A 17,158-nucleotide genomic window follows, 5' to 3' on the forward strand; every position below is an offset into this window, starting at 1 on the left:
TATGCTGAAAAAATTATTTGAGAAGCTGGACTCTATGAAGAAATCATAATTGGAGGAAGATTCATTAACTACTTTCATTATGCAGATGACATAACCTTGTTTTCTGAAAGTGAGGGGGACTTGAAGCACTTGTGTAGAAGGTTAAACAGTTCAGCCTTCAATATGGATTGCATCTCAACATCACAAAAACTCTCACCACTGGACCCGCAGGCAACATCAAGATGGAGAAAGGATTGAGACTGTCAACAACTTTATCTTACTTGGATCCACAATCAACATACTGGTACCAGCAGTCAGGAGATCAGGAGACATATTGCAGTGGTAAAGTCTGTAATCAGAGACCACTCCAAATTACTGAGGAATAAAACAGTAACAACCATGATGTCAATTTGAGGAGTAAAGTGTGCCTGATTCAGGCCAAAGTCTTTTAAGTCACTTGCTATTCATCTGCAAGCTGGACTAAAGATGACAGAAGAATTGATGCCTTTGCACTATGGTGTTGGAGAAGAGTACTAAAGATCCCATCGAGTGCCAAAAGAACAAACAGATACATCTCAAAGAAAGTGCAGCAAGAGTGCTTCTTAGAGGCAGGATGATGAAGCTTCATTTCACATACTTTGGGCATGTTTCTAGGAGAGGATATTCTTTGGAGAGGAACATCATGCTTGGGAAGATGGAGTGGAGGCAAAAGATAAGACAACCTTCAAGCAGGTGGGTTGAGACAGTGACTATGGCAATGGGTTTGAGTGTGTCAGGTATTTTGAGGACGGCATAGGATAGGACAGTGTTCAGTTCAGTTGTTCTGAGGGTTGCTGAGTCATACTTGACTTGAGAGCTTCTAACAGCAGAGAACAAATAGAGACTGTTAACAATTTCAGCTTGCTTGGTTCCACAACCAACACTCTTGGTACTAGCAGTCAGGAAATCAAAAGACAAATTGCACAAGTAAAATCTGCTGTCAGAGACCTCTCCAGAGGGCTAAGTGCAAGGATGGCAGTCTAGAGACTAAGGTGTGCCTGATTCAGGCCATGGTCTTTGAAATTACTTGCTATGCATAAAAATCAGAGAACTGGATGATGACCAAAGACGATAGAAGAATTGATGCCTTTGAGCTGTGGTGTTAGAGAAGAGTATTGAATATACCATGGACTGCCAAGAGAACAGGTGTGTCCTAGAGAGGGTGAAACCAAGCTGCTCTTTAGAGGCAAGGATTTCTGAAACTTGGTCTCACATACTTTTAGCATGTAGCCAGAAGGAATCAGTCTTTGGAGAAGGATATCATGCTTAGAAGGGTGGAGGGACAGCACAGGAGAGAAAGACCTCAGATGAGATGGACTGACACAACTAGAGTAATGAGGGTAGGCTGTTAATGAGTCTCCCTCCAATGCTGATGCTACACTCCTCCTTATAAAGCCCTGTTTCCCAAATGCTCTGTTCTGGATACAGATTGAAAAGGTACGGGGACAGAATGCATCCATGATGCAGTCCTTTCTTGCTTTTGAACCATTAAGTGTTTTCTCACTCTTTTCTGATGATTGCTTCTTGGTCCAAATATAGGTTTCGTATAAGCATGATCAAGTGTTCTGAGATTCTCATTTTCCTCAAGGTTAGCCACAATTTATTGTGATCCACACAATCAAATGCCTTTGCATAGTCAATGAAACAGTGCTCTCTGCTTTCTGCCAAGATCCATCTGACATTGGCAATAATGTCCCTAGTGCCACGATCTCTTCTAAACCCAGCCTGTATTTCTGGTAGTTCTCTGTCAATGTACTGTTCAAGTCTTTTCTGGATAATCTTCAGCAGGATTTTGCTAGTATGTGATATTAGTGATATTGTACTATAATTTCTACACTCTGTTGGGTCACTTTTTTTTGGAAATGGGAATAAATATGGATCTCTTCTAATGAGTTTGCCAAGTAGTTATCCTCCAGATTTCTTGGCACAACTTGGTGAGCACATGCATTTGTTTGCTGAAATACATCAATTGGCATTCCATCAATTCCAGAGGCTTTCTTTTTTTGCTAGATCTTTCAGAGCAGCCTAAACCTCCTCCTTCATCACCATTGCCTCTTGACCATATGTTGTTTCTTGAAGTTCTTCTGTGTCAGCCAACCCTTTTTGGCACAGTGACTCTGTATACTCCTTCCATCTTCTTTTAATATTTCTTGAATCATTTACTATTCTGTCCATAGCATGGTTAAGCACTGCAACTCTTGGCTTCAATTTATTGTTTAGTTCTTTCAGCTTAAGAAATGCTGAGTGAATTCGGCCCTTTTGATTTTCTGACTCCAGCTCTTTGCACATTTTATTATAATATTTTGCCTTGTCTTCCCAAGCAGCCCTTTGAAATCTATTCAGCTCCTTAATTTCTTGGTTTTTTTCCCCTTTGCTTTGGCTTCTTGGCATTCTAGTGTAATATTCAGTCTCTTCTGACATCCATTTTGGTCTTCTCTTTTTCTTCCTTCTTAGTAATGACTTTTTGCATTCTTCATGAACAATATTCTTGATAGCTTCCCACAGCTTATCTGACTTCTTTCATTAGTGTTTAAGTCCTCAAACCAATTCCTGAGTTGGTTTTTAAATTCATCAACAACCTATGATATGCAGATGACACAACCTTGCTTGCTGAAACTGAAGAAGACCTGAAGCACTTCCTGCAAAAGGTCAAGGACTATAGTCTTCAATATGGATTGAAGCTCAACATCAAGAAGACAAAGATTTTTACCACTGGGCCAATTGACAGCACCATAATAGATGGAGAAGAGATTGAGGTTGTTAGCAATTACAGCATGCTTGGATCCACAATCAACACTCTTCAAACCAACAGTCAGGAAATCAAAAGACGAACTGCATTGGGAAAATCTGCTGTCATGGACCTCTGCAGAGTGCTGAAGAGCAAAAATGTCACTCTGGATACAAAGGTGCGCCTAATCCAGGCCATGGTTTTCTCAATTACTTGTTATGCTTCAGAAAGTTGGACAATGACTATGGATGACAGAAGTAGATGCCTTTGAGCTGTGGTGCTGGAGAAGAATCTTGAACATACCATAGACTGCCAAGACAACAAACAGATCTGTCTTGGAGAGGGTGAAACCAAGTATCTCCTTGGAAGTTAGGATTTTGAAGCTCTACCTCATTTACTTTGGGCACAAGGCTAAGAGAGATCAGTCATTGGAGAAGGACATTATGCTTGGAAGGGTGGACAGAAAGTACAGGAGAGGGAGACCCTGGATGTGATGGGGGTTGGTGTGTTAGAATCAGTGAAACGGGCTTAGAGCAGGGAAGGGTTCAGAGCTGCTATACACAGGGTCACTATACACTGCAGGTGACTCAACCAATAATAACATTCTACAACATGTTTGGAAGTAGGAGTAGCATCCACTTCCTAAACAACTTGCCTCTGGAAACTCTATGAACTTTGATAAATGTTGATAGTTGTAGAGGGGCTGAAGCCTTTAGTTCACAGGGTTGCTATGAGTTGTGCTTGACTCAAAGGCAATCATCATCATCATCAACAACAACAACAACAAGGGTAGGTGAGTCAAAGACATGAGACTGGCTCAGGATAAAGCAGGGTTTTGAGATGTTGTACATAGGATTGTTATGAGTCACAGTCAACTTGATGGCACATAAAAGTAATAACAAAAATACTGAAATTGTCAATAATTTAATCTTGCTTGGATCCATAATCAATAAAAAAAATAAAAACATGTTGCATTAGGAAAATGTGCTGTCAAAGATCTCTCCACAGTGTGAAGGAATAACGATGTCAGTTCAAAGGCTAAAGTGCTCCTGATTCAAGCCACAGTCTTTTCTGTTACTTCCTTCTGAAAGTTGGACAATGACTAAGGATGACAGAAGAATCATCGACACCTTTGAGTTATGTTGGAGAACAGTTCTGAATATCCCATGGACTGCCAAAATAAACACATGTATCTTGGAGAAAGTACAACCAGAGTGCTTCTTAGAAGAAAAGATGTCTCTGAAGCTTTGTCTTATACACTTTGGATATGTTGTTAAGGGAGGGCCCAGGCCTTGGGAAAAGATGCATGCTTGGAAAGGTGGAAGGTCAGTGAAAGAAAAGGAAGACCCTCAACAAGATAGACTGTCACAGGAACTGTCACAATGGGCTTGAGTGTATTAGAGATGATGAGGAAAGCACAGGATATGGCAAGGTTTAGGCCTGTTGTTCACAGGGTCACTATGAATCACAGCTGACTTGACAGCACCTAACAACAGCACTGAAATCTCACTGTAATCTCCCTTTCCCTTCACCTTACTCATCCATTTGCTTCATCCCCCTACCTCCTCCCTTGCCTGTCAATCCTCCACAATTGCTTCTTCCCCCTCCTCTCATCTCCTCTTCTTATCTGACCAATTATGTATGTCCTGTTCCAGATTATTAATTGCAATATATCTATTGTTTGTTCACCTATTTGTTTCAGGTTGATCTTCCCTTCCCCTGATCTATTACAGTGTTCATTGTCTATCTATTCTATTCCTGCTTTCTCTATCCCACTCCTACCACATAACCATCCTATTTTAATAATAGAGGACTTACACAGTATTTGTTCTTTTGTGATTGAGTTATTCACTTAGCATACTCTAGACTCGTTGAGGATGTGTAGTGTTCTATGAATTCACTGTCTTTTTTTAATGCTACATAGTATTCTTGCATTGTGAGAATGTACCTCAGTCTTCCTAACCATTTTTCTGTGTACTTATTGCAGTAAAAATGAGGATACAATAAAAATAAGAAGGCTGAACTAAACAGTTCAAAAGTGTATCACATTAAATATAATTCTACGTGACTGGCAAATGCATTTTCCTAAATGGTAGATTTGCTGAGGTTTTTATATGTTGTTGTTGTTGTTGATGCAGAACTTTGCTTCTAAGACAAAACCAACTCAATGTCTTTTGACCAGTGTGCTTTCAAAGGCTGTAAATTGCTCAGAAAGAGTCTGCTCATCTTCTCCCATGGGGCAGCTGGTGGATCCAAACCACCTGCTCTTGGGTTAATAGCACAACTTTATAGCCACTAAGCCACCAGAGCTCCTTTTACCTTATCATGTCTTGTTATATACCGTTAAGCTGGAATATTCTTCATCATTGTTGTTATGTGCAATCTAGTCAACTGTGACTCACAGTGACCCGAGGAGTAACAGATTTGAAACCTGCCCTATCTTATGTCATTTTTACCCTCTCTGATACACCTGAGCCCACTGCTACTGTATTAAGTCTCAGTCCACCTCACCAAAAATCTTTCTCTCCACCTTTCCAAGCATGGCCTACTTTAAGGACTGGCCCTTCTTATCAACATGCCCAAAGCATGTGAGACAAAGTTTCACCATCTTTGCTTCCAAGGAACATTCTGGTTTCACAGAGAGCGGAGTGGTGCGCTGGAATCACGCTGGGCCCATCAACCAGAAATCAATGGATTGAACCCAATCTCTTCTGGTTGTCTTCATCAATAGAGTAATTCAAATATGTTAATTCTTCCATAGGCTTCCTTTTTCCTTGTTCAGCTTTTGCAAGCATATCAAGAGGACTGAAAATACCATGGCTGGGCCAGGCTCATCTTAGTCATCAAGAATTTTATATACAATTAAATCTTCATAATGGTCCTATCTCCATACCTTTTCAACCTATATGCAGAACAGATTAACCGGGAGGCTGGGCTCTATGAGGAGAAGTGTGGGGTCAAGATTGGTGGACGATTTATCAACAATCTGCGTTATGCGGATGACACAACCCTGCTTGCTGAAACTGAGGAGGACCTGAAGCGCCTGCTGCAGAGTGTCAAGGACTGCAGCCTACAATATGGATTGAGGCTCAATGTCAAGAAGACAAAGATTCTCACCACTGGACCAATTGGCAGCATCAGGATGGATGGTGAAGAGATTGAGATTGTACACAGCTTTAGTTTGCTTGGCTCCATAGTCAACAGTATTGGCACCAGCAGTAAGGAAATTAAAAGGCGCATTGCAATGGGAAAGTCTGCTGTTAGGGACCTCTCCAAAGTGCTGAAGAGCAATGGTGTCTCTTTGGAGACTAAGGTGCATCTGATACAGGCCATGGTCTTCGCAGTCACCTGTTATGCATCAGAGAGTTGGACAATGACAAGGAGGATAGAAGGAGAACTGATGCCTTTGAGCTGTGGTGCTGGAGAAGAGTATTGAGAATACCATGGACTGCTAGGAAAACAAACAGATTTGTCCTGGAAAGGGTTAAACCGGGTGGCTCCTTGGAGGCAAGGATTCTGAGGCTCCATCTAACATACTTTGGACATGTTGTGAGGAGAGACCGGTCCTTAGAGAGGGACATCATGCTTGGGAGGGTGGAGGGACAACGCAGGAGAGGAAGGCCCTCTATGAGGTGGACTGATTCAGTGACTAGGATAATTGGGATGGGAGTGTCAGAGACAGTGCGATTGGCACAGGACAGAGCGGAGTTTAGGACTGTTGTACATAGGGTCGCTATGAATCGCAGGCAACTCGACGGCACATAACAACAACAATGGTCTCTGCAAGATAGGTAATATCCTCTTACACACAAAACAAGTAAGATTTTATCGTCTAGCATATTCAGAGTTTAATGAGGTTAAACATGTAGTCAAATTCTTATAGCTAGAAAGAGGTGAAGCTAGGTTTCAAATTCAAGATACTGTGATGCCGATGTCTATACTATCTCATGATCTGAACCTACAGCAGTATTTCCTAACAATTATGCTTTCACTATGGACAGAAGCTATTCAGAAATATTATCATTCACCTCAATGACTAGGAGATTCCTCAAACAACATAATTAACATGCCCAAACTGGGACTCTCTTTCCATTCCAAGACTGGTCTTCTCTTCTATTCTCTACTGTGAGTAACGGAAGAGATTACTTTTCATTATCTGAGTAATAGTCACTCCAGACATCTTCCTTCTTTATCTCATACAACCAGACAGTCACTAAATCCTGTTGATTTTAACTCCTTAGCATTCCTTGATTATCTCTTGTACTGACCTTAATCTACATTCCTATCTTATTCCTCCTTACTCTCAAGCCAGCCCTCTTCAAACACTGGTTTATACACCATATAGATAGCTGCTTCAAAAGGGCAGAGATCATGTCTACTTCTTATGCTGTATATTCTTAGTGTTGAGCATAGAAACTGTCCATAATAGTGTTTCAGTAAATAAGGCATAAAGAAATCAAATATCTTGCTACCTTTCTTCATTCTTTTGTAACCACAACAAAATAATCACTAATGAATGATCTTCTACTAGGAAATCTACTGTTTTACTTAGCAGTTCTTCACTCAGGTACGCAACCGCAGCAGCATGGAGCACCTGTTTTGACTTCATCCCTTTTGCACTACAAAAGCAGCCAATCCTTCCAAACCACAGGATCGAGACCTCCAAATTCTCAATTCTTGTCTTTCCATGCACGTGGGCAGACATCTCTCCCGCTATAAAGTCACTGGGAAAAGTCCCTAGACTGAAAATAAAACCTCTAGTTGATTTCATCTCCAAAATCTCTTAAGTAAAAGAAAAAGAAAATATATCTTGTCAAAGGCTGCTAGCAAAGGAAGCAGCCGAGATTAAAGCGCTCACCTAGCTGCGGACTCCAGTCTAAGCGCGCTTCCTAACCGTCCGCTCCCAGACCATCACAGAAAACGTTGCGCTGGTCCCTGGGAGTCGTAGTTTCTTTCGCAAACAGAACGTATGAGGGCTAAAACTACATTACCCAGAAGTCAGTGCGAGGAGTCCCAGTCGCCTTAAATTTAGCGTTTGGAGTAATACTGAGGCTGTTACTCACTGGACTAATTTTATGTCTGGCCCGTTTCCTCAAGTAGTGCTTTATGTCCTTTTTGCCTTGCCTGTCGTTGATGAAGTTGCAGCGTATTTCTACACCTCCTTACTGCTTTGCCCCTCCTCCACTCTAGGAACAGCAAACGACTAAGAACGGAAAACACTCCCAGGGCGCACGCGCCCGCCTAGTCGTCACGCATGCGTAGAAACGGCAGCGGTTGGTGGCCGCGCGCAGTTAGGGTCTGAAGGTAGCCCGCCGAAGGGCGGAGCTTTTTCCAATGGCTTTTCCTTCGCGGGTCGCTCCTGCCTGGGCGGGGAAGAGGGCGCAGGGGCAGGGGTGGCTCCCGCTTAGTGCCGGGCGGAGAAAGGGGAGGGACTGGGGGGGGGGGTGAGGACCCCGTTTCCCCTCCCTGCTCCCGCCCTCTGGGCCGATCCCCACCGATGGGGCTGGGCGAAGGGGCGGGCTCTGCTCCTGGGGCTCTGCTGCTCCGCCAGCTCCGCGGCCAGCGCGGTGCGGGACAACCCTGTCCTGCTCTGGCTTGGCGTGCGGAGGGCGAGGGTGCAGGGCTAGGAGTTCTAGGAGAGCGGCATCTTCCGGAGAGTCTGGAATCGGCGGGTCCAAAGGCGTTCTGCAACGCCTAGGTCGTTGCCGGGACTGCGGCTGCTGGAGGCTCCCGCCTTCGCCGAGGGCTCAGGTCCGGGAGCGCCGCGTCCAGTGTGTCAGGGTTCGGGAAGCCGTCCCCGCCGGCGCTCAGCCGGTGGCTGGAGCGCTGGGAGGAGCTGCGGAGGGCGGGGACTGGTGCTGGAGGAGAGGCGGGGTGAGAAGCTTGGGAGAACGCAGCGCCTGCACAGACAAAACCCCCGAATGACTGGAGAGCGTTCAACTGTTAGCAGCCTTTTTGGGAAGAGCACGGATTTGACAGCTCCGTGTCGTTAGGCTATCTGCTGACCTGCAGATACCGAGACCGAGGAGCACCCTTCTCCCAAGACTCCTAGCAAAGCAAAGGCGCCGTTAAGGTTGCAACTTTCCAACATTCCCCCCTTTTGATTTCTGGTCGGAAGACTGCTTGCTGTTGGTGTAGAACGCGAGGGTGAACTCTATATTGAAGATCGGTGGAAAGTATCGATAAGAGACAACAGGTTCCAAATGTCACCCAGACGTGTATCTTCGTGATGACTCGATTATTCTGATCTTATATTTCTCTTTTAAAACATATAAAGTGCTTTTGGAAGGCATGGTGAAAGGTAACTGAAGACTGAAAAGGGAAAAACTCAAGTTGACATGGCTGAAGGAGAGAATGAAGTGAGATGGGATGGACTGTGCAGTAGAGATTCAAGTACCAGAGAGACAGAACTGGAAAAAATTAGGCAGATCGTTTTGAGGAAAACAGAGTATCTTCGTTCAGTGAAAGAGACACCTTATCGTCCATCAGACGGGTTTTCAAATGCTGTTTCTTTGGATGGCTTGAATAAGCTGCTTGTTCATCTGCTAATGCTTTCTAAGAGGTGTCCCTTTAAAGATGTAAGAGAGAAAAGTGAATTTATTCTGCAGAGCGTCCAAGTAAGTAGCATTTTAAGAACATCTAGTAATAATGAAATTTCACTTGCAGTTATTCACTTTTCATCTATTTCGAATACATTGTTATAATGTAAATTCTTATGAATTCATAGTACATTTTACTTTTGGTCTTCTATAAAACACTGAACTTTAGGCAAAAATTGCGAACAATCAACTAAAATAAAAAGCAGTTATCTAATATAAGTAAACAAAGTATCGGATTTCTAGAGAGTTTGAGTCAGAGACTTTATTGTTTCTGAAAAAATATGTAATAGTTACCGTTAATTGCAGACATGTTTTTCCTTATATTCACTTTTGCATGTTATTGTGAAATGCAAAGCCATTATACTTTTTTACATTACTACACTGTTCAGTGTGGAAAATGTCATATGTAAAAACCTTTAAAAAGATAAAGAATGTTTAATCTTTTGTAGTCTGATTGTTCATGATAATTGAAACAATTTTCTCTTGTCTTTGAAAACAAAAAACAGGGTGTTTAAATGTAAGTAAGCTTCCTCTCTTTTATTGTTTTAAAGAAATATATAAAATAATTAAAGCCTATTTTATAAATGAGTTGATACTTTCATGTTGTATACATGGTAGGAACACTTTTATGATAAATTACTCAACCAAGTCAAATTTCTCTTTGTTTGCCTGCATGTTTTGTTCATTTCTTTTCTTTTTCATATATTCATTTATTTAAATTGTGAGTACAGCTGATTAAAAATGTTACCATTTTCCCTGTTTTGGACAGGGAAAATCAGTTTTTCTGTTTTTTAGAAGGTTGTTTTTAGATATTAAGAATATTCAGTAATTCTTTATATATGCCTGTTGATCTGTAAATTATTCAGTTCACATGTGTTGTTTAAAGTCACGGTATGAGAAATTTTTACAAATTATGATTTATTTGGAGATATCTATCTATCTATCTATCTATATATCATTTTAATATATAAACTAAGGAGTAATGATTCTTCTATGCTAGCTTTAGTTTAAAGCAATAGAAAAATTATCATTTCCATAAAAACTTTTTAATGACATGTGTCTTTTCAGTAACAATGTGGAACCCATTCCTGGAATTCATTTATCCAGAGTTCCACAGAGCAATTAATTTTTAGAAACTTAAAAACTGCTCTATTAAGCATAAAAAATAATTTTTCTGGGTCTTAAACTGAAGTGACTGACTGAGCTTTTTTCTCCATAATGGTCTCATCATGATGCACATTGAATCCTGTTGAATAGCTGAGGGTGGAGTATGTGGGATTATACATTTTATTTCTTTTTATACATTTGTGTTAAATTTTTATCATTTTTCTGACCTTTTTCTTCCTGTAAGAATGTTACTTTAGTCTTTTCCTAAATCTTTTTCCCCGTGCTTATATTGTTGTTGTTATGTACCATCAAGTCGCTTGCGACTCAAAAAGACCCTATGTACAACAGCCCTAAAACCTGTTATATCCTGTGCCAATCTCACTGTCTCCTACACACCTACTCCCATTACCCCAATCACTGAATCGATCCATCTCTTCAAGGGTTATTAACCTAAAAAACCAAATAACCAATTTTGTGAAAAGTTTTTTGAAATAGAAATTAATAGGCCTAAAAAGTACACAAAGCCAAAGGTCTGTGATATAAGGCCCTTGGTGGTACAGATGATTAACATTGCTTGGCTGCTAAGTGAAACATTGGAGGTGGAAATCTGTCTATAGGTACCTCTGAAGAAAGGCCTGGCAGTGCCCTTCTGAAAACTCTGCCATAGAGAACCATGTGGAGCACATTTGTACTCTGGAAAGCTATGCATGGAATTAAGAATCAGCTAACAGCCTCTGTTTTTTTGTTTTGCTTTCTAAGTGGTTACCAGTGACTGGGGTAGTGGTATGGTAGGTGTGTCAGAGACAATGAAATTGGTTCAGGCTAGAGCAGATTTCAGAGCTGTTGTACATAGGGTCATTATGAATTGGAGTTGACTTGACGCCACATAACAAGTCAGACAAAGGCTACTCCTTGGTGACTCTGTGATAAAGCATTTGACTTCTAACCAAAAGATAGTTTGAACCCACCAGATGCTCCTCAGGTGAAAGACAAGATGGTCTGCATCCCACAAAGATTTACAGCCTTTACAGGAAACCCTGTGAGGCAGTTGCCCTATATATAGGGTCGCTATGAGTCAGAATCCACTCCATAGCACAGTCACAATGTTAATGTACTATATAACCTTGAGCAAGTTACTTGCTCTTTCTTAGTATGTATTTCCATATCTATACATGAACTGTGTGATGCTTATTTCCAGACACATTCATCCTTCTGAAAGATTGAAGATTCTCTTTCACTGGGAAGATTTTCCATAGATTTTTATACTCTTTTTAATCTCTGTATTTATTGTATTTTGTTCTTGCCCCAATTATACCAATTTATTATACTATAGTCATATGCTTATGAGTCTGTTTTCTTGTGAAAAGAACAAGGACCTCAGAGGGATGGCCATATCTGACTTACCAACTTCACAAAGGTGAGCTGTCCTTTCTTGACAGCATCAACAACACAAAGCCAATTGCCCTGAGATCAGACATGTCCCCTACGTTCCTATACCTCTTAATACTCATCCCAACACCAGTTTTACTGATTTACTGGTCCAAAATCCACTGTAAGAGCTCACAGTATACATAGAACCATATTGGGGATGCCAAAAGGTTATAATCCAGGTTAATAGCAGAATACAGTTAGGACATCTTCCAAAATGTGCTCACAGACACCTCAGACTTTTAAGTTGAGGCTTTAGGCTCGGGTTACAAAGTTCTCAGTCCTGTCACTTATGGTTATCTCCTCCCCTGTCCTCCAACAAACTAGGAGGAAAAGGCTCTTAGCTCTGCTTCCATGGCATAGCAGCCACAAGGTGCATTCGGTCCCATGTTGGGTCTCTGGTTTTCTGCTGTGTCTGCTATAGTTGTTGCACCTCTCCGCTCTAGTCTGGCTGGTGCAAAAATCTCTGATCCCAAAGTATGAGTTGCATTGTCTTACTTGCTCTTTTCTGGCCTTCTGCTGTGGGATCCATTCCATTTAATGGCAATACTAGCCAGTCCCCTCTGGGATTCACATATTCCCTCCCATCCACATAGCAGAATCAAGTTCAATGGCTAGGAAAGCCATTTTGAACACTAAACTCTTCACACCACACTTCTCTACTAGGGCTGTTGGTAAGAGTTATTTATTGAGACCTGGAAGTTACTAAGTAAATATTTAATGTGTAAATAAATTGATATTTTGATCTTTTTGGTTTTTATCAGTCTGAATATTTGAAGTTATCAAATTAGTGATTGTTTCCCCTCCATCATTTATTCACTCAGTAAAGTTTATTGAGCTCTTGACGGATGTCATTGTAAGAACTAGGACAGAACTCAATGCTGCCTGATAGATTGTGATTCACAGTGACCCAGTAATACAGCAGAATTGCCCCATAGGATTTCCAAGGCTGTGATCCTTACAGAAGCAGACTGTCTGTAAGTAGTTGGTAGGTTTCAACCAGTGACCTTTTGGTTAGCAGCATAGTACTTAATCATTGCTCTATCAAGGCTCCCCAGCTCCTGCACTGGGGCCCATTGGTGAACAATTTTAACATTGTGCTCAAGGGAGACATACTGTAAAGATCTAAATAGGTCTCCCTTCCAATGTCCTCACAAGGAGGAAGGTCTACCTTAGGAATGTAACTTTCTAATAAATATATTTTAACTTTTTTACCTTAAATAACGAACTAAATGAAAACATTAATTTTAGATTATCAGAGAAATACTCCTTGAGAAGATGACATTTAAGCCAAGATTTGATGAATAAATAACTGTTCACTCCCAAGTGTGATTTTTGAGGGGGATACAGACATGCAGAACAGTAGGTCTGAAGGCCTCATGGTAAGAGGGAATAGATGAGGTTTAGGAATTGAAATGCTAATGGTATACATTTGAGAGTCCCATAAAAGCTTAAAAATACATGCTGTAGAATCAGATCTGGATTAATATTTTAGTGTCCATTAGACAGTTGTCCCAATAGTTGAGAAAATGATGGTGGAGTAGGATGAAGTAGGGGAAATGTAAAAAGAGTCAGTGGATTTGAGAGCTGTTTAAAAGATAGGAATCAAAGCCCATGTATTTACTTGAGTTTAGGCAATGAGAAAATAAAGTGAAGGACAACATTTAGGTTTTCTAGGTTGAGCTTCTTGGTGAACAGTGCCACTTGTTTTCTGAGACAGAAGAGTGGCAGAAAATTGATTCATGGAAGGGGAATAATGATTTTCTTCTAAACATGTTGAAGTTAGGGTGATTATTATATATTTACTTAGAAGCAGCCTGAAATGGCTTTTGAGCTTTGTCTGTTTCTGTAATTGTTACCATTTACTTCTTCAGATTTAATGCATCTCCCACTTTGAAATTCATCTTCCACATGGCTGGCTGCATAGCTATTTATCCAAAATTAAAATTTGACCATGTTAATCTCTTGCTTAAAACCTTTTAGAATAGACTGGGGTCTAAATTCGTAAAAAAAAATGTCATACGATGCTCATCCAATGGTTTGCACCTAGTTCTCCAGCCTCACTGTCACATCACTCCACCCTATTTAACTGCTCGCACCGTAGTACCCTCACGTCTGAAACAAAATATTAATTATAGTTCTCTCCAATGCTCACTCTTATTTATAAATAGGAGGACATTGATGGGTCCATTGGTGATAGAATTCTTGCCTTCCATGCAGGGAATTGCTGTCATGGCTATAGGCAGCTCAGAGCATTGCAACCAGAAAGGGAGAAGCTGAGTGGTGGTGGTAGGATGGTGTCTTAGTTTTCTAATGCTGCTATAACTGACAAACAGACATTTATTCTTCTACAGTTTAGGTGGCTTCCTCTAAGGGAGAAAATTCAGGATGCCAGCGCTGGGGGAAGGCCTTTTTTCACTGTAAGTGTGGAGAAAAGTCCTTGGTTTTTGTCATTGTCTGTAAGCCCAGTATTCTCTACTCCATGTGTTCTGGACTTCTCTGCTATCAAGGAGCTTCATGCCCATGGACCCAGATCCAAAAAAGGCACATATTATTCCAGGTGATCATTTCTTTGTAGCATTAAGGATTTCTCCTCCTTTTTTTCTGTGTTCTTCCCCCTTTTCTGTAATGAGATAAAAAGATATTACTGGCACACCCAGGGAAGCTCTTCCCCACCCCCTACCACCACTTACAGCATCTGCCCTCCCCAAACCCATTACTGCAGTCAGTGTGTCAGTCCATCTTGTTGAAGGTCTTCCTCTCTTTCTCTGACCACCTGCTTTTCCAAGTAGGATATATTTCTCCAAGGACATTTGCTTCCTGGCAACATGCCCCATGTATGGAAGATGAAGTTTCACAATACTTGCCTCTAAAGGAGCACTCTGTCTTCCTCAAAGCCAGAATTTTTTGTTCTTTTGGCAAGTCATAGAATATTCGATACTCTTCACCAGTACCATAATTCAAAGACGTCAAGTTGTTCTTCAGTTTTTCTTATTTATTGACCAACTTTCACAAACACAAAGCAATTGAAAATATCATGGCTTGGGTCAGGGACACCTTAATCTTTAAACTGACATCCTTATTCTTTAGCACTTTAATCAGACCTTTGGCAGCATATTTACCTAGTACTTTTGAGGAAAGACTATTATAATAGGTGATTGTTGTTAGGTATTTTTGGTTGCCTTGGAGTCATACAATACAATGAAACTCTGCCTGATCATGCAACTTAAAATGTAAGCCCATTGTTGGAGTTACTGTATCATTTCATCTAGTTGAGAGTCATCTTCTCTTTTTACTAACCACGACTTTAGCACACATGATACCTTTATCCAGGCCCTGGTCCTTCTTGATATCATGGACAAAATACATGAGTAGAAATTTCATCTGAGGAGCAAGCAGTCTGTCTGTATTTATTCCAAGACAGATGTATTTATTCTTTTGGCAGTCTATAGGATCGTCAATACTCTTTTGCAATACCACAGTTCAAAGGCATTGATTCTTCTGTTTCCATCCTTATTAATTGTCCAACTTTCAGATGTATAACAAGTCACTGAAAAGACCAAGGTTTGAATCACATACACATTAGCTTTTAAGTTGACATTGTTGCACTTCAGCATTTGGGAGAGATCCTTAACAATAAGTTTTTTTAAATACAACACATCTTTTGATTGCTTGACTTTTAGTACCATGGATGTTGATTGTGAATCCAAGTGAAATCTTTTCTCCATTTATCATGATGTTCATTATTGATCCAGTAGTAAGGACTTTTGCTTTCTTGATGTTGAGGTATAATTCATACTTAAAATTATATGGTCTTTTTTGTTATTATAAGCTGTCAAGTTGGAACCAGCTCACAGCTGGCTGTGCAGTGGGTTTTCAGAGGCAGTAAATTGCAGGGGAGGAGATTGCCCATCCTTTTCCCGTAGATCAGCTGGTAAATTCAAACCACGTGCCTTTGAAATTATAGTTCGGCTTCTTACCACTAGGCCACCAGAGTGTCCTATAGCCTTTGAGCTTCATCTGAGCTTCATCAACAAGTGCTCACATCATTTTCACTTTCTGAAAACAAGGTTGTGTCATCTGCCTAGCACTAGGTTATTGATAAGTCTTCCTCCAATCCTGATGCCACATTCTTTTTTTTTAAATAAAATTTTATTTTCTTATTTTAACGAACATTTATAGAGAAGTTAGATTTTCATTCATTCATAGTTGCACAGCTTACCCTCTCTCAATCCCTTCCCCTACTCTCAGTTCACTTAAAAAAATTCATTCATTGTAGCACAATTACCTACCTCTACCTCTCCCACTCCCTCCAATCTCCTTTGCAGTGTGCCTCATATTCTGGGCTGTTGTCATACATATAATGCCTAATCATATATTCCTTTTAAACAGTTCTTTTCATCTGTTCCAATGCAATGGTCATTATCTTAACCCATTCTCCTCCCAACCACACTCCCCTCGCCATGTCAGACCTGCTTTATAACAGTGATTCTATGCAGTGTTTGTACTTTTGTGACTGAGATATTTCACGTGCCATAATGTCCTTTAGGGCCCCCATGTTGTGCAAGGTTTTGCATGTTCATTGTTTTTCAGTGCTGCATAGTATTCCATTGTATGAATATACCATTGTTTTCCCTATCCATTCATTGTTGATGGGCACCTGGGTTGCTTCTATCTCTTTGCTATTATAAATAATGAAGCAATAAATATGGATGTGCATATATCTGTTTATGTGGCAGCTCTGGTTTCTTTAGGGTATATTCCCAGTGGTGACATTGCTGGGTCAAATAATATTTCTACATCCAACTTTTTGAAAAAGCACCAAACCACCTTCCATAGTGGTTGCACCATTTTACATTCCCACCAGCAGTGATCACCAGCATTTATTGTTTACTGCACTGTTGAACTTTGCTATTGTTGCTGGGGCAAGATGATAACTCGTAGTTGTTTTTGTTTTCTCATAGTTTTTATGTGTGTCTCTCTGATAGCTAGGATTAAAGAGAGAGATGAGTAAAACCAAAGACTAAACTTCCTTAAAGAAAAGCTTAGAAAAACTCTGTTGTTGTTATGTGCTGTCGAGTCGCTTGTGACTCATAGCGACCCGAAACTCCGCTCTGTCCTGAGCCAGTCACACCATCTCCGATACACCCATCACAACTGCCCCAGTCACTGAATCAACCCACCTCCTAGAGGGCCTTCCCCTTCTGTGCTGTCCCTCCACCCTACCAAGTATGATGCCCGTCTTCAAGGACCGGTCCCTCCTTAAAACATGTCCAAA

The 17,158-nt window shown here is 40.8% G+C and overlaps 1 protein-coding gene across 1 annotated transcript in view; it reads left to right on the top strand.

Annotated features, from left to right (window-relative positions):
- Positions 1–8,635: 8,635 nt before the first annotated feature.
- The window catches only part of SESN1 (sestrin 1), a 176,166-nt gene continuing 167,643 nt past the window's right edge, over positions 8,636–17,158 (top strand). Inside the window, exon 1 of the mRNA XM_006881161.1 lies at positions 8,636–9,363. Within this exon, the coding sequence (XP_006881223.1) occupies positions 9,085–9,363 (279 nt within the window). The 5' untranslated portion in view covers positions 8,636–9,084. The remainder of the gene's footprint in view (positions 9,364–17,158) is intronic.

The sequence above is a fragment of the Elephantulus edwardii genome, unplaced genomic scaffold, assembly GCF_000299155.1.
Source record: "Elephantulus edwardii isolate Elephantulus edwardi_28Jun2011 unplaced genomic scaffold, EleEdw1.0 scaffold00013, whole genome shotgun sequence".
Classification (NCBI taxonomy): Eukaryota; Metazoa; Chordata; class Mammalia; order Macroscelidea; family Macroscelididae; genus Elephantulus; species Elephantulus edwardii.